The 23500-nt window shown below is 46.0% G+C and overlaps 2 protein-coding genes across 51 annotated transcripts in view; one reads left to right on the top strand and one right to left on the bottom strand.

Moving 5' to 3' along the window:
* Positions 1-6937: 6937 nt before the first annotated feature.
* Positions 6938-23500, top strand: part of LOC135913789 (zinc finger protein 436-like) — a 31673-nt gene continuing 15110 nt past the window's right edge. For 11 of the 50 annotated variants that reach the window (XR_010568113.2, XR_010568112.1, XR_011515386.1 and 8 more), the window contains exons 1-5: positions 6938-7180; positions 7290-7486; positions 8169-8206; positions 18652-18712; positions 21199-21244. Coding sequence is in view for 14 of the 50 variants with exons in the window: in XM_065446474.1 (XP_065302546.1) it covers positions 18707-18712; positions 21199-21244 (52 nt within the window). In the remaining 36 variants the exon portion in view is untranslated. Of the gene's footprint in view, positions 7181-7289; positions 7487-8168; positions 8207-8990; positions 9222-12054; positions 12136-18651; positions 18713-21198; positions 21245-23500 lie in introns of all 50 variants that reach the window. The other 39 variants (XM_070541294.1, XM_070541285.1, XM_070541296.1 and 36 more) reach the window with 22 other exon arrangements.
* Positions 12996-17308, bottom strand: LOC135913788 (uncharacterized). The gene is made up of 2 exons (XM_065446441.2): positions 15684-17308; positions 12996-14583 (listed from the first exon to the last, which is right to left on the bottom strand). Exons 1-2 carry the CDS (start codon positions 17238-17240, stop codon positions 14539-14541), a joined length of 1602 nt encoding a protein of 533 aa, XP_065302513.1. The 5' UTR covers positions 17241-17308; the 3' UTR covers positions 12996-14538.

Below are 23500 nucleotides of genomic sequence, written 5' to 3'. Positions count from 1 at the left end.
GTCACTCAGCAACAGGTGGCAGTGACTGTATCTGCGCTTTCCACTACAGTGGAAGTTGTCAATCTGTACCGCCTGGCCTAGGCCATAGAGCAGGGAACCAGTGCCAACAGCTCACACCAGACAACTTCACGAGCATAGTTCCAGTAGTCTGAGGGTTTACTCAGGTAGACGAAACACAATGCTAGCAAGCTTGGGAATCGATGTGGTGAAGACGACAGACACAGTACTGTGTCTATCGTCTTCACTACATCCCATCTTTTGTGCTGTGCGATTCCTATCTAATCTTGCACCAACTAGCCCAGTCCAGCACACTGGTATCCTCCTTCATGAATCAGACATTGATGCTTCTGTCCACATAGTAGGTGAGTCAGATTAACTCCCTTCAAGAGAGGTATACATTTGGTCGGCCATTGCAGCCCGGATTGATGAACTAACTCCTTTCCTCCCTCTGCCTGTACAATGCTGTTGTGCCGATGCTGCTTTTGGCGTCTGTTGCACAAGGCAGCCCAGCTGTCATGAGCCAATAAAGGAAGAAAAAAGAAGAAAACAAGGAGACACAAGGAGTCGGTGGCAGAAATAAAGAAAAAAGAAGATAGAAAATAAGAGCGTGTGAATAAAAAGAATACAATATGAAAGCAGAAGAAGAAGCCCAAAAGTGCACGCGTAGGTACGTGGCCAATGCGAGAAGGGACACATAGTCGAAGAGAGCGGCGGAGCTGCGCTCTGGGACGAAGGCGAGCAGAAGGGGCTGGAGGCCGAACAGGACGGGTGGATAGCGGAGACAACGGCAACCCAGTAGAAGCAGTTCTCCAGCTGCCGCGGCCACAACCAGCGAGCTGAGTGGACCTCCCACCGGAAGCCGCAGCTACAGGCTGACAGCGCCGCTTCCCAGATTACCTGCGGCCACGATCCGCAGCTCGCGGAGTTGACCGGGTGATCCTGGCGCCTAGGTCACTCCACCCTCCTGACCCCCTGAACAGGCCAACTGTAGACCGAACGTCGGACACAGCGACATCAAGTCTACGACACATCGGTGGGCTCAACAACGTGTCGTCAGAAGTAGCGACGACGCGGTGACGTGGCCAAGTCGATAGACTTTATGTAAATACTTTCAACTTCATAATACGTCATGTGCAAGGACTTAAGACAATATTTTCAACTAATTAGCTTTGTATATAGTTTGTCGTATGTTAGGGTTTTGCCATTGGGTTGGCAACTTGTGCTTTCTGGATATATGTGTTTTTCTTATGCTCATGCCCCATAAAGGCTTTTCCTAACTCAAATGTTCCTTGTGTCGTGTTTACCACCCTGAGACCATGACACCTGCACCTGTAGACTTCCTACAGAGAGTCACTATCATATTTTTGCGGTTGGGGTTGTTTGGGTTGAAGCACACATTGTGTTCGCAGATGTCCCAGCATTCTGCCACAGCATTTGACCTGGCATGTTGATGGGGTGCAATGGATGTAATATAGGCATCAAATGAAACACAAACAGCGGCACACGTGACTGAAGCATAACTGAAGGTGTAGTGTGTGCTGTCCAGTCATCCCTATTAACAGGTGCGCACATCCTGTTTGACCACACGGCCCAATGATGCTCCTCCTATACTGCAACATTTTCATTTGTTTTGCTTATCTTTTATTTGAAAGTGAGAAAAAGACACCTAAGAAAACAGAAGCTAGAATATGCTAGAATATCGCAGTGCCATTATCGCACAGTACGACGAACATGATGTGCTATCGGCATCAAATGAAACATGATAAGCGATGCTTGTCATACAGCTTGTGCTGTATAACAGTCATCATTATAGCTAGATTCGCTTATCCGGTATGCCTGCAGGGGCAAATACGCTAATCCTACTGCAACATCTTTGGCTTCTGTTCTCTCCTATTTTTTTTTTTATTGGTTTCAAATGAAAGAGAACCAGAAAAGAAATGAAAACATTGCACTACAAGAAAACCGAAAGTGCATGCCTGTCAATGGTGATGCCTGGCCGGCGTGCACTATGCCTACAGTTATGCTTCGGCCATACGCTCTGCTTGACGCTGATGGCACAGTCCTTTAAGTCGGGGCATATATAGGCATACATAGGTCTATGAAAGTGTTTTGACTAGTTCAGTGGCTCTAGGCGCAGACGAAAACTCTGAAGGGATGGAACGTTGCTCTGCAGATGCCGTGCCATCTATGATCACAACAAAAAGTGCAGTAAACAAAATGTGCACATTACACAAGAGAAATTGAGTTAGGTCGGTGTTCATGGCGCGATCCATGACAAAATCGAAACTGTAGAGGGAGAGGAGACCGCGTTGCAGCCGATTTGTGACGCCGAGTGCAGGGCTTCCCACGACCACTACTCCACGAGGTGCGAGAGGCACACAATAACGCCTTTCTCCTTCTTTAGAGAATAAGCGAGCCACTAGTTTTACAAGAAAGAGAGAAAACAAGGACACACACTCACGAGGGAAACAAGTGCGGCCAGCCCAGTTGTTATGTACCGTGTTATTGTTTACATCAGAACACGTGCGTTTTTAGGACTCGCAAAGGGGTGCAAAAAGCAGGCGCTCACGCACGGTCACCAGCTCTCTTCAGAAACAGGCAGCTAACTCTAAGCGGTAAGCCACTCTGCATTGCAGGCACGTGTCAAACGATCACGGGGAACGCATGCATCGAACATTACTTGTGGAAGATGTCAGAAACATAACAGAGCTTGCGAACTTGTGCGCTCATGCCGCGCAGCGCACGACACTGGGAACATACGTCACTGCACCGTAGCCGTCACTTGCTTTCCTTGCGTCGTAGGTCACCCACATTTTCTTTTTCTTTTTTTCATGTAGTTTCCGTTGAAGCACATTTATCGCCTCTGGAGCTCCCACTGGCATCACTGGGATACACACAAACACTCACGCACACACGAGCAAACAGATGGAGAACAGCGAAAAGGTCGGATGAACTACTAGCTCTGCTTTGGCAAATCTTGCAACAATTCAACACCCATCACGACACGCCATCCACACAACCAGCGAGTACGTGACACTGCACTGCACGGTGACGGCACACCACATGATCCGGCAACAAATTGAAAACGAGCGGCAGGGTGCGAGCTGAACGCAGCGTTGAGCCAGCAGGCAGCAGAGTCAGTGGCAGGCTTCCACAACGCACAAAAAAAGAAAGGAAACATTCATACTAGGAGTCGTTTCGCCACATGACATGAACACCGAAACATGACTTTTTTCACTTCCACCATGCACCAAAGCAACTTTCACTAACCACAGCGGTCGCCGCTATCACACAAAGTAGTAGATGTAGTAGATGCTACAAATCACAAGCATGTGTGGTATACCATGCGTGCTACTGTTTGAAGATGTACAGCAGGAAGCGCTACAATATTGAGGGGGGGAAATGCAATAAAAGAAATAAAAGAAACTGCCGTTCAATTGCGTTCATGAGGACTGATTTTATTCGTTGCAATTCAATTAAGTTAAGTGCTTTTGGCGGCCACCTAAGTGATCAACAAAAAGGTGGGAAGGCATCAAGGTTGTTACATAGAGTTTTATACAAATAATTTTGTATGAAACTCTATGTGTCGTTATACTAAAACTTCTGTAGTGGCAGCCGCTGCGGTCGCCTACGAATGGCCTATACGGCGTAGAGTTTGATACAATAATTATTGTAAAAAACTCTATGACCTACGGGATCGAGTGAAGCTAGTGGCGGCCATATTGCCGGGGGCAAAAGGGAGCGCGCGGCTCTTGAGTGCGTTTTCGGTTCCCCGATCAAAAATTGCCTACAAAAATGTTTGTTAACCTTACATAAATATTTTACTTGCGATGAGGCAAGTTTATAACAGTAAAATACTATACTACAATTATTTTTGGGTGCATGAAAGCATTTTAATGATTAACTTCTTTAATGCGTACATTCTTTGGCGAGTACCCCGCTCCGTAAAACGAAAAGTGTAATGCATTTTGTATCTGCATGTACAAAAATGCGTAATTTGCGATGTTAAGACATTTATTCGTTATAATAGTGTAAATGTCAATGATTGGTACCTTCGTAAGTGATTACGAGCAATTTTAACCAATATAACAAATGAACAGAGAGAATACCCATAGGGTATATTGCCTCCATAGAACATGCATGGGGAAGCTTATAGTAGAGGTGGACCAACAGAAATTTAGGGTATACGGCTAGCTGAGATTAGGCGATGGGCATCTTGAAATTTGGGGGTGGGTCAACTTAAATTTGGGAGTTGGCCATGGAGCTTGAATTTCGTGGATGGGCGAACTGTAATTTGAGGGGTGGGCCAACTGCAATTTTTCAGCCGCAAATTTCAAGTTGGCCGACTCCTAAATTACGTTGGCCCATCCCCGAATTTCAGTTTGCCCACACGCAACTTTCAGTTGGCCTACCCCTACTGTAAGCTTCCTCATGCATATTCTATGGAGCCCTATGTATTCCTATGGGTATTCTCTCCGATAAATTTTTCTGTTAGTTTAAATTGCTTCTATCGCTCATATAGCTACCAAGTATCTACATTTACACTATTATAACGATTAAATGTCATCGCAAATTACGCATTTTTGTGCACATACAAGGCATCGCACTCTTCGCGTGACAGAGCTGGGGTACTCGCCAAAGAATGCTTACGCATTAAGAAACTCGATCGAAATTTAAAGCGCATCTACACCCGCCTACTAGTACGCACTATTACCTACAACCCTAAAAACAGTTGCACCCTTTGGGGTGCATATATTTGCCACACAACAACAAATACTAATTGCCCGCTTTTCCTTTCTTTACCGCTGCGAGCCCGGTACTTCCAAGTCACACGAACGGCATGCGCGTTATCAGCATGACCGAGCATTCGAGGAAACTAACGAGCGCAGCGTTTTCAAGAAAGGAAATACGAGCAAGACAGATGACGATTATCGTTGTGTGGCAAATATATACCCCAAAGGGTGTAAACTTTTTTTAGAGTGTAATGCTCGATACATAAACGCCCTTGTGTTTAAGTCACGGAGCAAGAAACATCATGTCTTACTCCGTGGTTAAAGTCCACATTGCGGTGAGCCCGCTGCAATAAGCTAGCAGTGAAATCCCTGCCCAAACACAAGCAGCGATGCACTAATGAGTATTTAAGGCGTAAATTTAACATCGAGGCACGTACTGTACGTAGTACATAATGTACGTGCGCCTTTCCAATGGTTCCGGTGAAATACTTTATTCCCGGCGTGTTCTTACGCCGATTTGTACAGTCGGAAACCGCACTATTGCAGAACGTACTGAGGTGCTGCAATGCCCCAGAACAACATGCCACAATCACTAAAATACCATTACAACAGCCGCGCGGCAGCACGCTCCGTGCTTTGCTACGACGACTACCCATGGCGGCACAATTTTTGCCCCGAGCAATGTGGCGGCTACCAGCTTCACTTTCGGGGAGCCACCACCGCTCCAGAGGTTAGTACATAACCTCCTTGGAGCCTTCTAGTCATGCTTCTAGTATACTGTACATCAACTGAACATAGAGTTTCTCACTATTGGCGGCGAGGAGTTACGGAGTCGCCATCTAGCGGAAGCGCCTCGCTGGCGTAGTATGAGGGATCACGTGGCGCGCTCCTCATAGGTTTTGCTGGCAGCGCTCACTGAAAACACCACGCGCGAGCCCTCCCGGACATTTCTGTAAGTACTTTCGAAACGATAGAAGTTTTTTACTGTCTAAATAACAATCTTGGGCAAACTGAAAGCACACAATCGTTTACAGACGCTACCTCTTTACCGAATACGTACAGTGAACGCCACTGCGCGCGGTCGCCGCGATGGAGTCTCACGAACCGGCTTCTTGCGTGAAAGGTAGGTAAACGCTGAGAGCAAGCTATGTGAAATATGTTCTTATAGTGTTTGTATAACTAAATGGATCGTAATAGAACGAAGCCTCAATGCAGCGATCGCGTACATTCGCAGCGACCGACTGCGCGTCTGCAAGCTTGTCCGCGCACTGTTTCGCTTTCTCCGCGCGCGCGTTTTCGCACCGTGCCAAGAGCTTTAGGCCGCAGAATATGAGCATTTGACAGTATGCAAGCAACCATTGTTGCGTGGGTGCTACCAGAGTTGTTAAAAAATAACTTCACTGTAGAGACTTCGACACCTACGGGGACTGTGATGTGCCGTCGCGACGATTCAACCTTTTTTTTTCTTCTAAATTCTTTGATCTTTCAATATTATTTCTCGAGTTGCTTCGCACTGTATGTTTATCGGTGTTCTAAGCGTGCCATTTCCCGCTGCTCCTTTTTTTGTAATCCAGTGCATTAATTTATAACACAAACATGACCATATGCCATTCTTTTTATTTAATGTGCTTCTTACCGTTGCCTTTCCACTCCACTCAACTTGCCAGTATCTATAGCATCGACAAGTTCGATCATAGACCAAACCGTCATGACATTACTCGGGCAGCGGACTCGGGCGAGCGCCTCAGTGCGCGTTTTCAGAACACCGCAGACCGGGCGCCGTAGCATAAATCTTCCTCGCGTCTGTGCTTGCTGCATACCCGAGTTGTAGCCGATGACTGTTTGCCGGTTTTATGTTTCGCGAGCCAAGCTTCACGCAGCTTCTTGTCCTGCGGCTAGGCGTGAATAAGGCTGACACCGGCCTCCGTTACGTGCGTTCGGCCCTGCGGCACCGAGCAGTAGCCTACCATGTTGCGCGCCTTCAAAGGCAGCCACTACCTATTGTAGTGCTTTCAAGCGTTGTAAAGGAGACACTCGAAGCGAGAAAATTTCGCCACTAAATGAGGACCGCAGCGTACGAGGGAATTTAAACTCGTTTTCAGCTCGCTTCGGCGCTCCCGAAGCAGCCGACGCGGCCGCTATGTCCACGTGATCCCTCCTAGCACGTCACGCCGACGGTGGCGCCAGCTTTTCCAGTGGTGGAGCTCGAGGCCAATACAACTGAAGCACCGCAAGAACAAGAGGACAAGATGGAACGAAGCACTCGCACAAGTTACTTCCGTGTATCTTTTTCTGCGCGACACCAGTGACACTTCCAACCAGTGTTCCAACGTAAGTGGGGTCGAATGCCGTGCCCCAGCAACGGCGCGCTCTGGGTAACAAAAGTTAATCTCGAAGGCTATGCTTTTCCAAACTGTATTCGACAAATATTGCAACTCTACTGAAGAGTAAGTAGCAGGCGTTTACTATATGACCTATGATATTACTCTATGGCTCTGCTGCCCGCGGGCCTAGAGAAAAATATTCAAATTCTTTCTTTCCCTTTGTCGTTCATAGATGGTTCATAGCTGTGCACCCTGACCGTGCCGCTCGTCTTCAATTTGTTGCTCGATAATGCGCGGGGTCGCGCAGGCTCTGGGTGTTTGGATGGTGTTTTGTGATGGCTGTTGATGTGCCTGGTTGAACTGTTGCAAGTTCTTCCAGAGCAGAGCCAGTACTTCATCCGACCTGTCCGCGATCCCTCTGCCAGCCAGGTGAGAGCCCGAAAGGCAATGAACAAAACTGCTCGAGAACGAGTGGGCGACCTACAACGCAAGGAAATCAAGTGACGGCTTTGGTAAAGTGACTTGTGCTCGCAGTGTGGTGCGCTGCGCGGCATGAGTGTGCCAAGTTCGCGAAGCCCTGTTCTGATGCTTCTGACCTCTTTCCTAGGTCTCGATTATAATGTGGTCTCGAGGCATGCGCTCGCCGTGGTGCATTACTATTCTTAATAAACTGCCTGTTCCTGAAGAGAGCAGGGGATTGTGCACGACTGGCTGCTTTCTGCTCCCATTTGCGAGTCCGAAAAAAAAAAAAGCAAGCAAGTGTTCTGATGTAAACGGTGAGACGGTACATAACTAGGGTGGCCGTACTTGCCTCTTTCATGAATATGTGTCCTTGTTTTCTCGTTTTGTGTAACACTAGTGGCTGGCTTATTCTCTAATCTTAAAGACTGTATAATGAAGCGAAAAAAGCTATTGTGTGTCTTCCGCACCTCGTGAAGTAGTAGTGATGGGAAGCGCTGCACTCGGCGTCACAAGGCGGTTGCAACGGGTTCTCCTTCTTCCTCTACCATTTCGATTGTTTTGGCTTGAAGTGTGCCATGCACTCTGACTTATCATTTTCTATCTTCTGGTGCACACATTTTCTTGACTGCACCTTCTCCTGTTTTTATAGATGGAATGGCGTCCGTAGAGCAACACTTCTTTTAGAAGGTGAGTACTGCTGCACTGGCTTAGCGGTTATGGCATAAGCACGAGGTCGCGGGATCAAAATCTTGACCTCGGAGGCCGCGTTTCGATGGGGCAAAATGCAAAAACTCCCGTGAGCTGTACATTGGTTGCACATTAAGCAACCCCAACTGGTCAGAATTGGAATCTATCACTACACCTTTCCTCATAATCATATCGTTCTTTTGGCTTGTAAAACCTCAAAATTTTATTCTGAACTGGTCACAATACTTTCACTGACCTATGTACGCCTATATACACCCCAACTTCAAGGAATGTGCATCTATTGCAACCCATCAATGTGCTAGGGCTAGTGCTGGTTGGGGAATGCCAAGGCATCTGCGAAGTTTACCTATGCTTCAACCTGGACAACCCTAACGCATGGTTTTGGCACATAAAACTTCATAAAATATAGGACTAACTTCCATAAGTGTGATAGTTACACTTAGTCTTCGAAAGGATGCAGGGTTGCTTTCTGGAGCAACAGATGCTGCAAGCAGCATTTGCACTGTTAAACAGCACAGCCTATTTAATCAAGAAGCTATTTCATCAACACAGGCTGCCTTGGCCGAACAAAAGACCACCTCTCCTGGTGAGAAGTCATCTGACCCTCTTACTTCATGAGCAAGATCATGTCTCAGTGTTTTGTTCATGAAGGAAGATATCAGAAACTTGTTTCCTCTGTCTGAGCACATCCTTGTGGACTAGTGGAAGTATGCATGTGAAGTCTAGGATGACTTGTTGGTGCTGCCTCTGCTCTATGGTCTAGGCAAGGTGCTGCAAGTTGAAGACTGCCTCCATTGCAAGTGCAGTCCTGCCAAGACACCAGTACTTCGATGATAATGCTGATCGAGGACCTTGCATCTTTGGTTGGGTCAATGTTACTACAGGCGAGCTGTGACTTTAATGTAGATCACTGAGATGTGGCGACACTGGGCCCCATCATGGCAGCCACCAGGGACAAAGATTTGCAGTGATGAGTGCTGCTGTCACGGAGTTGGTATGTTCACGGCTGCAAGTTCTGCAACTTCTAAGAACCAATTTTCTACAAAACAAGCAAGCGTACGCTCTTTGTCACACACATATGGCGTGCCCACACAAGAACTAAACATTCTCACTTAATAGTGGCATACTTTGTTTCTCATTGAAGTTGTTTTCTTTACTGGCATACGAAATGGGGTCCAGAATACCTTCATGCTCCTGCATCAGTACAGCTCCCAGTGCAGTGTGTGATGCATCTGTATGAAGCATAGACTTTGAAAAGTCAAGTGCTTGGAGTATTCTTTGCTGCAATAGTGCTATATTGAATTGAGATTTCAAGTGGTATCACATGTTCTGGTGTCCAGTGGATAATGTTTTGAACTTGTTTTTGAGTGAGCTTTGTTAATAGATGGCTGTTAAAGCGTATTGCTCTATGAATTGACAGTAATGACCAGCTAGACCAAGAAAAGTCTAGGCGTGTTTTTGGTGCGAGGTTGTTCTGGGTTAATTACTTTCTGGAGAGTCATCCGCAGTGGTTCAAACACACCGGAGCCTATCATGTGTCTAAGGATTTAATTTCCCTTGACCTGGTCTGGCACCTCCCTGGCTTTAGCGTCAGCCCAGCTTCCTTGAACCTTTTTGAGCACCATTTCTAGTTTAACCATGTGTTACTCCCAAGCGTCAGTCGCCACTAGATTGTACTGCTGGACATTTGGAATTTCTTATGGTACATTCCTCATTAAACTAGCAAAAATTGCTGATGCAATTTTTATGCCAAAAAGCATGAAATGTAACTGATAGTGACCTGATACTGTTGAAAATGTTGGGTTCTTCTTTGACTGTTAGTGAGAGGAACTTGCCAATTTCCTTTGGCCAGATCGAACTTTGAGAAATAGCACCTTGTGCTTACTTTGGCAAAAACCATATCAGTTCGTGGTATTGACTTTGCATCTAGAATGAGCATGCAGTTCAACTGACGAAAAATGATGTATGTCCTATATGAGCCATCTGACTTTTTCATGAGTACCAGAAGAGAGTTATGTAAGATGACGACCTTTCGTTGACACCAAGTGCTAACATCTCGTGGAACATATATTATAATCAACATCATTTTGCCTTGTGACAACACAGAAAGGGCTTTTCCAAGGTAGCAACAGTCTGTTGTGGCTTGTTGGTAGAAGAATGAGTGCCTTCTTTCCCACCTTGAGCTGTCATCGTGAAGTGCATGAGTCATAGTGCTTCTTTTGATACTTTTGCACCTGCTAGAGTTTCCTATGAGCAAGTTATGTCATATCCAGTTTTTCTCTTAACTGTAGAATATATTCGTAAGTGGTCTTCACTTTGTTTTTGAGGTTTTCATTCATCCACAGTTCCTTCATCATGGTGACAGGGCCACGTACATAATGCCCATGAAGTAAATGGAAGGGCGAGAAGCCCATGGTGGACTGTGGCACCTTACAATAAGCAAAAAGCAACGGAGCCAACTAACTTTTCCAGATTTTTAGGCTTCTCCTGGCACATCCGTTGAGACGTTCAACCAAGCCATTGCTCATTAGGTGGTACGAGGCTGTTTGCATCTGCTGATTGTTATTAAGTCATTGATCTCTTGTGTTAGACTTGAGGTGAATGGCAAGCCTCAATCACAGAACATTCCGTGTGGAAAACCTACTTGTGAGAAAATCTGTATTGGTCCCTCTGCAATGGATGCCAAATGAAATTTATCCAAAGTGACCACGTCTGCATACCTTGTAGTGAAGTCTGCCACTGTCAGGACATACCAGTAAGGGATGTAGGTGACAAGTGGCCGATTATGTCGACAGCTACCCTTTCGAAGAGTGTATCAATAATAGGCATTTTGCCCAACCTGGGTTTTCCTGCCTTGCCCTTTGGCACAGTTTGCTGGCACGTACACAGGAACTTGCAAGTCAATGGACACCTGCTTGGATTCCGGGCCAACAGAATGCTTCTGGAATCCTATCAATAGTTCGTTTTGTACCTTGGTGTCCAGCTAGCGCACTTTCATGTGCAGCTTCAGAAAATCTGTTGACGTAATGCTGAGGAAACAACTACGTGTTTGAATCCAATATCATTGACAGTTCGTATTGTTTATGTAAAACTTCCTTTCAGAGGTATAATTTCCATTTTCTCCCTTTACGGTTGAATTCCTGGCCGATTGTCTGAAAGCAGATTTTCAAACTGGTATGCTCCCTTTGTGTCTCTTTAAAGTCTTCCTTGGTCACGCTGTTCTTCCCACTAGTCTTCAGCATGTTCATATCCTTCAGGCCTTTTGCAACTGCGAGAACGTCCTCCTCCAGTAGTTCAGATAGGTCTGAAAAGTGTACTTGATATAGACCCCATGGTAACTTTGTTTCAGGAAACTTCCATGTACAATGAGTATCAGGTTCACAGGCTTCTGTAATGTTCCACAGAATTACATCATAAATACGTGATTCCGTACACCTCATTAACATCTCTCCTGTAAAAAAGGAGACAAGGTGATCTAGACCTTGGGGAGAACGTGGGATGTTCCATCAACCAATATCACGACCTGTTGCGTACAGGTGAAAGATTTTTGGGACACCAGGCAATGGTATACCATTGCTGCTGTACACCACGATATTGCTGCCTGTGTCTCGTAGAACTGGAGCTCTGTATCCATTTCGTCTCCTGGCATCCCTCCAGGCAGCACAAGTTTGACATAATCTATTTGGTGCATAGCTTTGGACATGGGCTGGGCATTATCTACCAGACATGACGTTTCATCTTGCCTCAACCATGTTTCTGGGCACAGTTTTGCCTCATGTTAATGTTGACGGCATTTCGGGCAAAATGTTTTTGTTTTGGCTCAACAGTTTGGATTTGTTTGGCCTTTCCTACCACACAGAACCACTTTGAAGTTGTATCACCACTGTCCAGGCCAATTTTTTTTACTCGTGAGTATTATTAATTTCTGAATCCTCCTTGAGTTGTACAAATTTCTTTGTTGCTGGGCATTCGTAAAATAATCAGCTGCTTTTGTAGCAGCTCACAAAGTACAGCAATCCTGCTTGTGGAAAAGCATCACATGTTTTTATTGCAGTTTGCTAGGAATTATTCCATCATGACCAACTCAGCAAGGCCTCGAAACATTTGAGGTGCCTTTGATAGCTCTAACCACCTATCAAAGTATCCTCTAATCCTAGCTACATGCTGCATAGCTATCTTCGTTCAGAGGTTTGGAGGCATGGAAATATTTGCGGTAATTTTTTTTCCATGAAATCAAAACACTGCAGCAAAACTATTTCGATTTTGTCAATCTTTGCAGTCTTGTGGAGACAGTCTGCCATGCACCTACACTTCCCCCGTGAGGCAAAACAATGCAATGGCCCACTGTGATTTATCCCAGCTTTGGTTGATGGTGACGCGCACAAATTTTTCGAGGCAAGCATCCAAATCGTCTTGGGCGTCCTCAAATTGCGGGGGAAACTTGCATGGATTTGTCGTTTGTGAACATACCACTTGTGCAGTTTCACTGGGTTCTCCTGCCTGCATTCTGTCCCCTTGAGCTGCGGCCATTTCAGCGAGCTTGATCCGTAGCTGAAGGCTCCACTCTTCCGCTTCTGCTCGAGCTTGTTCCGACGACGGATGATCGTCGGCAAGCCACTCATGCTCCACTACCCTCTCATAGCTATGACCTTTTGCTTTATTATTCGCTTTCTGAGCTCTGCCCCCAACAAGCCCCAAGTTCAATTAGTGCATATGTTTCGTGTTGTTCACGTAAACAATAAGATCGAGCCAAGTGTCAGTCAACACAGAACGCCGTTGCTTTATTTGCTCCACTATATATACGTTGTGGGTAGGAGAGGGAACACGTTTAAGATAGCTTTCGAGGGCATGTTCGTTGGTTCGATCGTTAGTGGGCATGCGCAGTAATGCCGAGTTGAACATGATGTGCATGTCTTTATAAAACACGATACATCCTCTTTTCTGTATAAACACGAAAGTGAAAATATTATCGAAAGATATTACGAGGGGTTACGAACATTGCTTAAAATTGCTGTCGTATTGGAGGCGCTGTGGCGGTCTTCTTTGCCGTGTTGATCTCCTCAAAAGCGGACTTTCATTTGATATCGCCGGTGCACCTCCGTTTGATGACGTAGGTTCGTTTACAATGCCGTCGTTGTCGCTTTCGTCGTCCGTGGAATCTCCGGTGGATGACTCCATGCTGAAAGGTTCGGCTGTCGCAAGAAGGTGCTGCCGGTTCCGACGCAGAATTTTGCCGTCTTCTGTCTCTACTCGGTAGGACCTTGGTTGCTCCGCTCGCATCACTCTGGCTTTGGCATCCCATCGGTCTCCGCGCACTCGCACGACTTGTCCTTTCCGTAAAGGAGCCAGGGAGCGTCTCGGCTGTTCCGTCTGTCGATGCTTCCTCACGGACGTGCTGGGTACTTCCGCAAAATCCGGCAATGGCGTTCGAAGCCGTCGACCAAATAGCAGTTCACCCGGCGATCTGCCGTCTTCCAGCGGACATGACCTGTAACTGAGCAATCCGAGCCAGAAGTCCTCTCTTCCTTCGGTTGTCTTTTTAAGGATTCTTTTTACCACCTGAACCCCTTTCTCGGCCAAGCCATTTGAGCGTGGAAACCGCGGGCTTGAAGTGACATGCTTGAAATCGTATCTTTCTGAAAAGAGCAGAAACTCGCGGCTGGAGAATTGCGGTCCGTTGTCAGTGCACACTTCTTTTGGTATGCCGTGTCTAGCAAATATTGCGCTTAGTTTATCAATCACACCGGCTGCTGACGTGTCCTGCAACTGCTCAACCTCGGGAAAATTAGACAACGCATCATACGCACAAAGATACGATTTTCCAGCGTACTGGAAGATGTCAACACCAATCCTACACCAGGCATGCGCAGGAACTGGGCGGATAAGAAGGGGTTCGCTGTGTTGCTTGTAAGCGTGCTTCTGGCATACTGAGCATTTTTTAATCACATTTTCGACATCAGTGTTCATACCGGGCCAGAAAACCAAACGACGCGCACGTTCTTTGCACTTATTTAGTCCCATGTGGCCTTCATGGATTCTTCTTAACATTTCTTGGCGCATGCTGGTTGGCACCACGACCTTGCACCCTTTTAGTAGCACCCCGCTTACGGCTGACAGTTCACTTTCGAAATGCTTAAGCCGTCCCTGCACAGGTTGGTTCTTCTGAAGGCACGTGACGACACTATGCAAGTAGCTGTCATTTCGCGTTTCTTTTGATAGGCGCTCTAACGTGGCATCGCTTACAAGTGACGATACAACACCTACGGCGTGAATCTCGATGTCTTCTTCTGCTTCATCCTTTTGCGGTTTTCCTACAGAGGCACGCGACAGCAGGTCTGGCAGCAAGAACTGCTTTCCTGGAACAAAATGCAGAGTGAAATTGTATTTTAGCAAACGTAGAAAGAAGCGCTGCAGTCTCGGGGGCATGTCAGCAATTGCCTTTTGCGAAATATTGATCAGGGGGCGGTGGTCTGTTTCAAGGATGACCGTGCGTCCATACACAAAATGGTGAAATTTCTCGCACCCGTATACCACAGCCAACGCCTCCTTCTCAATCTGTGAATATCGTTTTTGAGTTTCGGTAAGTACTCGGGAAGCATACGCAACAGGTTTCCAAGCGTCCCCGTAACGCTGTAGCAATGCTGAGCCGATGCCATTTTGCGATGCATCCGAAGCTATTTTAGTGTCACGCATCGGGTCAAAGATAGCCAGAACTGGCTGGCTACTTAAAGTTGCACAGATATGGTTCCATTCTGTGGCATGGTTATCCGTCCAATCGAAAACACTGTCTTTTCTTATCAGGTCTCGGAGTAACTTAGTTTTTTCTGCGAGGGCCGGTACAAACTTAGCGAAATAGTTGACGACACCTAGCATTCTATGAACTCCTTTCTTGTCCCTCGGTGGTGGTAGATGTAGAACTGATTCGACAGAATCAGGGCTTGGCCGTATGCAGTTTTCGGAAATAACATCGCCAAGAAAAGAAATTTCTGGCACGCCAATTTCACATTTTGAAGCATTGAATGTTAACCCCGCCTTACGCGCGGACTGAAGGACAGCTCGTAGCCTTTCGTCGTGCTCTTTTCTTGAAGAGCCCCATACTAGGATGTCGTCGACGTACACACATACACCAGGAATTCCGTCAAAGATCTCGTTCATGTACCTTTGAAATACTTCGGATGCTGACGCTATGCTGAAAGGAAGCCTGAGGAAACGATAACGCCCAAACGGGGTCGAAAACGTGCAGATTCTGGACGTTTCTTCATGTAACGGTATTTGATGAAATCCAGATTTGGCGTCTAGTCGTGAAAAAATATCGTGCTCCCGCAAGCTCGGCTTCTATGTCATCGCGACGAGGCATCTGTAAGTGCTCCCGCTTGAGACCTTCATTAATTTTCCTAGGATCCATGCATATACGTAGCTGACCGTCCTTCTTCTTGACGATAACTAACGGACTTACCCAGTCTGTTGGCTCTTCCACCTTGGCAATGATGCCTGCCTTGAGCATCCGGTCGAGTTCAGCCCGCAGTGGTTTCAGCAGCGCCAGGGGTACTCGTCTAGCCATCTGGACCGTCGGTACGGCGTCTTGTCGCAACACCATTTTGTGCAGCCGCTGAAGGCATCCGGTGCCGGTGAAGACGTCGTTGTATTCCTGCATGAACTCTGTAGTTCCCTTTGTCGTCATTGCATCAACCGACCTGACGAAGAGCCCCAGGCGCTCGCTTGCTTCGAGACCAATAATCGCGCGCCCCTTCTTTACAAGGAAGAAGTCGACTTCAGTAGCCGTCTTGCCAACTGTGACCTTCAATCTGGCTACCCCGAAGTGCTTGATGATTCCTCCCCCATAGGAGCGTAGTACTGCATTACTTTCTCTTATTTGTGCCGCGGGCTGTAATGCGCGGTACATAGCATACGGCAGAAGGTTCGCTTGTGCGCCGGTGTCCACTTTCAAGGTGATGTGCTTGCTGCCGACTAGTGCTTCTGCTACCCAGTCACGATGGCTTTTGACAGTATCTACCGATACGTCGAGAATCGTGAAGTCTTCGTCGGCATTGACTTCTGCCACTTGCCTGTTGCTCTTGCATTGCACCGCAAAATGGTTCTTGCCTCCGCATCGTCTACAGGTGCGTCCAAACGCCGGACAATTCCTCAAGCCGTGCTCCCGACCACACCTACTGCATTTAAATACTGGGGATGCAACAGTTTCCTTTGGCCTTGCTTGGATATGGTCAACTTGGCGCTGTTCGCGTGCCCAAAGTTGATTTTGTGCATCTGACAACTCCGCGGATTTGCACACCTGCTCAGCTTTCGTCAGTGTCAATTCCTTGTCTCTTAGCAGCTTCTGGCGCACTTTGTCGTCGCTCGTTCCAAATACAATTTGGTCGCGGATCATTGAATTTTCCATTACGCCAAAGTTGCACGATTTCGCCAGGTGCCTCAGGTCCCTTGCGAATGGCTCAAAGGGCTCACCTTCTGCTTGGACTCGTCGTCGAAATAGGTACCGCTCATGTATTTCATTCACCTGCGCTGCGCAGTACTCATCGAATTTCTTGATGACGGTCGCATAGTCCATTCTTTCGGCGTCTTCAGTGAAAGTGAAGTTGTTGTAGATTTCCAACACATCTTCACCTCCCAAACTGAGCAGTAGGGCAGTCTTCGTGCTATCATCCCGAGGCTTGTCTCTTGGCACCGAGGCTGCTAGGAAAAGCTCGAATTTTTGCTTAAAAAGCTTCCATTGTTTGGCAATGTCGCCACTCAGGCGTAACGGTTCAGGAGGCTTTAAGAATTCCATCACGGGTGGCAGCGCACTTCTGACACCATGTTTCGTGTTGTTCACGTAAACAATAAGATCGAGCCAAGTGTCAGTCAACACAGAACGCCGTTGCTTTATTTGCTCCACTATATATACGTTGTGGGTAGGAGAGGGAACACGTTTAAGATAGCTTTCGAGGGCATGTTCGTTGGTTCGATCGTTAGTGGGCATGCGCAGTAATGCCGAGTTGAACATGATGTGCATGTCTTTATAAAACACGATACAGCATAGGTGTCCAAAGCATTGATTATGTGCTTGTACAACAGGGAACAGCTTCGTCCTGTTGAGCAGACGGCAATATGGCATGGTATAGGTATGTTCACCAGTGCTGGAACTTGTAAGTAAGAATCTATTTCAGACAAAACAATGAAGTGTATGCTCTCTGTCGCACATACACAGATACACTTTATAAGTCTTGCAGGACATCGCTCATTAACAAAATAGGAACTAGAAACACACTAGATATAAATTCATAAATTACTCCCAAACTACCTAAGTCAAATATCAAAGTTCACATGTTGCCCTACTTAGACATGGAGTGTCAGAGCACATAAGAGGGCGGAGTGATGCAGGTGGCAGTTTACCCGCTGCGACTAGGGCCTTCCACTGTGACAGGAGGCCAGAGGACATGGCAGAACTGGGTAGAAGCATAGGCCAGGAAGGTAGGCCAAAAGCATAGAGGCTGTTGTGGATGCTCCACGGGATGACCTGCAGATGTAAATCAGCATCAGGCATAGAATCGTAGGCTCAGAAGCACCAGGCATAGGCAGGTGCCTGGACGTATAGCCTTACAAGGCTGCTTCTTTCACTGCTGCTGCCTTCTCTTCGCTCCTCCTCTCACAGTGGCGCTGCTTCCATGTTCCTTGCTCGCTCCATGAGGCTCTCCGGCGATTCTTCTTTCTCTTGTATGACTTTGTCCAGTGTCATTGCACGATCATTATTGTGCCTTCATCGTCATCTTCGCCTTTTCTTTGCAACGCAGCATGTGCGTTGCAAAAAACCTCATGACAGCTGCCAGCTGCATGCCCTGTTCAGTTGACTCCAATGGCATCTCCAAGTCCTGCAACGGGAGACTAAATCACAGCATATATGTCATAGACCTGACCACCAGTACAGACAGAAAAAAAGCTGTAGGCAGAATGTAAAGTGTCATCTTGGCGATAGGTGCAAGATGACTACATTGCTGTCCAAGTCTCGTCTGACGTTTGCTGTGGTTGCTATCTATCAGTGGCCACTTGCACTCCTGGGATTTGCTTCTGCATTTGACGAAAGCCATTGATCAGTGCTGCTTGATCTGATTGAGTACTTCCGGTCGGTGGTACATTCCACAAGTTGCTCCAAGGATAACTCTGCAGTCACCTACGTGACGTTTTCGCCGAACTCGCAAATTTATTCCCCTCCCAAGTGGACTGTATTGAATTTCCCTGTGCTGTCATTACACTGCACTAGAGAGGAAAAAGGCAGGGAAAATAAATGGTAGATTCTTAGACATGCACCACTGGTCGTGCAGGATTGATTTGTTGCAGTGTTTCTTCACCTAGATGGTGAGCATGCAGAAAGCACTTTGCCTGCTCATAATGCAACCACAACCCTTCTTGACAACCTTTTTTTGCAGGTGCATGCTGCATGGCAAGCAAACATATAGTAAGAAAAGCGGCATGCTGTGATAAATGTTGGTAAGTGATACACAGTTTCATCAGTAAACCATGTATTCTTTAGAAAAATCTTCAATGTGCCAGTTAACAAGCATTATGATGATTACTCCAACGATGGCAGTCTTACCAGGATGTTATTTTGTAAAGTAATTTGTGCTGACAGCCACGAAAGAAATTATATTGCTTTGCAAAATGCTATGGCTAAGCAGGCTGTGGGTAGCATAGCTTGTACTTCTGCGACTTTATTCTGTTTCGTAGATGTAGAGTAGATGACGCATTAGGGGCCGTGGACAAATAAGAAAATGATACGTTGTTACTGCAAATCCATTTTACTGTAAAATATCATTTTGCAGGTTATATGGCAGTTCTTGTTCATTGATAGGAGAAGTACGTTCTTATGTGGCACGTACTCCTCTTATTGCCGACGGCCCTGGCACTGCAAAGCGTGCCATGGTGATGTGCGCCCCAGTGACAAGGGCCAACCACTGACGGCAAAAAAAAAACTATTGCCCTCTATGATTCCGTTAGGAAAAAATTTTAAGCAACGGTTTAACGGAGCAAGCATGTCATTCTCAATAGCATCGAGGCAAAGGCCCATTTAGAAGGAAGATTCCTTATCAAAAAGTTGCCAGAGATTAGACAAAGCCATTACAGAAGCGAGATTCTGCTGTGAATACTTCTCGGCTCTCTCTGACCATACAGACTTCCCTTCAAAGAACTACTTTCTCGTGGGACATAACATCCAGTGTGGTGGCTTGCTAGAGCTGCGGGCACCCAGTCAGCAGTACACTTGCAAATTGCATGACATGAAATTGTGCTGATGGATGCTGTGCTCTTCCGTTCCACACGCCACCTTTCAGTGGCTTTGTTAGCCGGCACACTTATGTCACCAAAAGTGACTGATCAGGAATTGGCTCCTAGTATTGCCAATGGTACTGTAAAAAAAAAAAAAATGCTCTTGCTACGGTTTCATCTTCACTGACCTCAGAGAGTTGACACTTAATATTTCACAAAACATCTGTGATGGCCATGTTCAATTCTTGAATTATACGTGCAGAGTCTTCAAGAAAATGCGCACTCACTTTATATGATAGCATGTTCAAGCTGTCTGGTATATGTGCTTACTTTCATTTTATACCTTTTGGACATTTCTTTTGCTTCCATTTTTTTATTTTGTCATCTCCCCCTCATTTTGGAGAGTTACAAAGGACCACCTGGCATTGTCTTTGCCTGGAATCTTTGCAACAAACCCTTACATGTTCGGCCCGCTTTTCCACATCATTCCCATGATTTTCCTGGAATGTCATGTCCATACCTATTGACTTTTATTTTTGCCCAGAATTGAACCATAAGAAATGACTCAATTGAGATGCCCTTAAGCTACCTTTTTGTAGCTTTTTTATCTGTGGTTCATTCCCTAATTGATTGAAATGAATAAAGCATTAATTCTTTAATTCCCATAGAGGCGTCTGCGTCAGCAGGTGCTGGGTGCATTGCGACGCCACGGACCCGAGCAGGGGGAGATTGGACCCTCCCGCGCCTAACTGTACACGGTTTAGCCATGTCTGGGGAAAAGGGGATCATGAGGGTTGAGCTGATGCTGGATTTATGGACCTTTAACACTTCTTGGCAGTGGGATACACACTCCTTTGGCTGGGGCTTCATGTAGATGACACCTCCAGACTAATCTTCCCAGGGGAAACCGGTGGTTGTCTTTTCCTGTACCTGTCTTAATCTATTGCTTTCCTATCTACTTACCCTTTATATACTGTCATCTCGTTTCTTCATATTTATTTCTGTCTGTCTCAGGCAGCTTTGGTTAACCTGGTGCAGTATATCCAACCTTGAATATGGCGCATTGGGTTATGGCAGCGATGCATGGCTGGTGTATGCAAGTCATTGCTCTGTCAAACTTGTAGTGACTACTAGTTACTGTGGTGGGTTGCTGCCATTGCTGCCGAAGCAACTACATCTAGCATGCATAGATCATATTTCCCTTTGCTACCTGACTGTGCCGCTGCAAAGCCCATATGCATTGAAGGCTCCCTGAACTTTTTTGTTCAAGACAAAGAATCTTTCCCGCGATACCATGTTATTCACAGTGATACACCTGAAAAGCCAGTAAGATTTATGTCGCTTTTCCTTGTATCGAAATCCCTAACAGACATGATTGGACCAGGCAATAAAGCTAGCAAGACGGCAAGCTGAGACCTCCTCCTTGACGTGCGTGACAAGCTGCAAAACTAGCAGCGTTTGCTGGCGTCCCTATTACAGTGACCCCAGATCGTTCCCTGAACACAGTCCAAGGCATGATCTCAGATGCGGACTTGTTAGAATTAACCAAAGCAGAACAATTGGAAGGCTGGCAAAAAAATGTCATTGAGGTAAAAAGAAAGAAAAAAAAATGAGACAGCGAAATTTCAACAAAGCATCTCACCATTACATTGGCCTCTGGTGTGCTACCAGACAGGTTATACTAAAATTCGTGTCATACCCTACATTCCCAGGGTGTCTACCTACCGGGAAAAGTGGGAATGGACATCTTGCAAAAAAGTGAGTGCTCTCTGCCGTAGGTGTAAGGAAGCATTCGGGGCACTGGATGCGAGAGTATTTGTGTGGAAAATATTCCCCGTCATCGCCTTGTTGCTACCTGTGTCATCGAGTTTGATGGCGTGAAATTCAGCTCACAGTGTTTGTTTAGTTGTATTACAACATGTCGAAAATGATAGAGGAAGACTGCATTCCGTTTTCTTTTTTTGGACGCTTGGTGGACTTGTGACTTCTCGTGATGCTCGATTGCCAGTGACTATGTGTGGAGCTCCCTGCACTCAACAACTGTGACTGTGTGTCAGGCCCATCGTGGTTGGGTATTCAAAGAAGAGGGTTGTGTTAAGAATGTTATGTACTCAGTCTGAGCGCCAGTGACCCACAAGTGGGTCTTGTTTGGGCAGCTTACACCTGCCCCATCTTATTTGACGTCTGTAGATTCACTCTTGCTTTTCTCTTTCTGCATTGTTGTAGAAGCTGTACTATATACATTGCAATGCACATTTAGTGCTGTGCAAACTGTTATATTTAGGTATTAAAACTAAGCTTAAATGAAGCCCAGGAATGAACTGGAGTGGCTTGGGTAGACACTAACACATACAGCCTGTTGCATCGTCAGCTGTCGAAGCAGGCTGCATTCCATCGGTTAGCCTTTGCTTTAACACTCACTTATCTTGCACTTTGAGTGGCAGCATAGAATGATCGTGGACTTAGCGTCATATTTTCCAACGGATTGAATTTATGTCATATAAAACCCGTCGTATCAAGTAGCCAATCTATGTGTTATCGGAAGCATAGCGACATGCGAGACGGCATGGCATCAATTTCAAAATAGTCATTAGCAAATACGGCCTTTAATTTTCATTTCCACTCGCAATAAGAATGCACGTGTTAGCTCATGTGCGGTTTATGCCCGCGTGAAGCCGGCGGAGCTAGCCCGCATGCTGAGAGCTAGGAGTATACATTGAGCACAAGAGCGCACTTTGAAACCACTCGCCAATGTCATTGCCCGTATGCCTCAATGTAATTCTACTTCCTGTCATTAACGTGCTGTCACGTGCCTCTTTATCCATGCAACGACCGTGCCACTGCACTGCAAGCTGTCCGGAAGTTCGGGTGTATGTGAAAACAGCACGTAGTCAGAGTGGTTAGAAAAGTTTGAAGGCTGGCCTAAAATTGAAGGGCAAATATTGATACAAAGGCTCATTACAGGCCAAAATTCATGGCGTATACCTGTTATAAAGTGCTCGTTGCGAATCCGAATCTCTGAGTGCTCGTTCGGTTACCACACATGTTTCGCCATGTGTGGTAACCATGCATGTTTTGCCACACATAACATTGCAGGAGTACATTGAAGCATTGTGGTAACTGCAACTTTGCGGCAAGCTATATGTATCAACTGCTGCTGAGCTTCGTGGGAAGAACGAGGATTGAGTACTTCCACCGCAATGTGTAGAGAGACACATACAAAAGAGGCTATTTACACTGTATTTACAATATCACAGGCCCACCAGAGACCAAGATGAAAGCCGGGTCGTGCCAAGAGTGCAGGGACACCTCTTCTTGTAGCTTGTGGCGGCTGGTCTCTTAAAAGGAACATGATACAGCCTGCCAACTATTCTAAGTTTATCATTGTAACAAAGTAGAGAGTCCAGTGTGGTTATACACACGAAAAAAAAATTTTAGTAGAACCAACATTGGGTTGACATCTTTGTGAGCGAGAGGTTTGAAAGCATCCTTCAGCATAATCTTTTATGGTAACACACACATACACGCATATTTATGCATATGACATATTTACACAAGTGCATGTTTATTGTTTTTAACAATAATTTTCATGAAATGTTCATGCTTTCTTTTTTTTCATCTTACTTTCTTTTCCTACCAGTTAATATTGCGCACATCCAATGTACATGTTGGAATTAATGCGAAGTGAAGGTTTATTTATTTGTGATGCCTATGTGATTCTATACAAAGGCTGGTTTGGCTTGTATTGCTTAGTTTTTTGTACAGAAGCATGGCATCCGAGATGGCTTCCATTATTCCAAGGAAGCTGTAACTGCGGGTATAAGTTGTTTTGTTACCAGTTAGTTTTGCCAAAGTGCTATATGGCTGAGCTGTAGTAATACTAAGTTTAAATACAATTTTTTACGGCACTGAACGCACTCAAATTCTGACTGTTTGCTGTAGGACGTCTGCCATTTTACATGCAATGCATAATTTAGGCTCTTAAATTGGGTGTCATGGCTCCTTTAACCCCCT

This window comes from Dermacentor albipictus, chromosome 6 (assembly GCF_038994185.2).
Source record: "Dermacentor albipictus isolate Rhodes 1998 colony chromosome 6, USDA_Dalb.pri_finalv2, whole genome shotgun sequence".
NCBI classification, from domain to species: domain Eukaryota; kingdom Metazoa; phylum Arthropoda; class Arachnida; order Ixodida; family Ixodidae; genus Dermacentor; species Dermacentor albipictus.
This window is presented reverse-complemented; position numbering and strand designations above follow the sequence as displayed.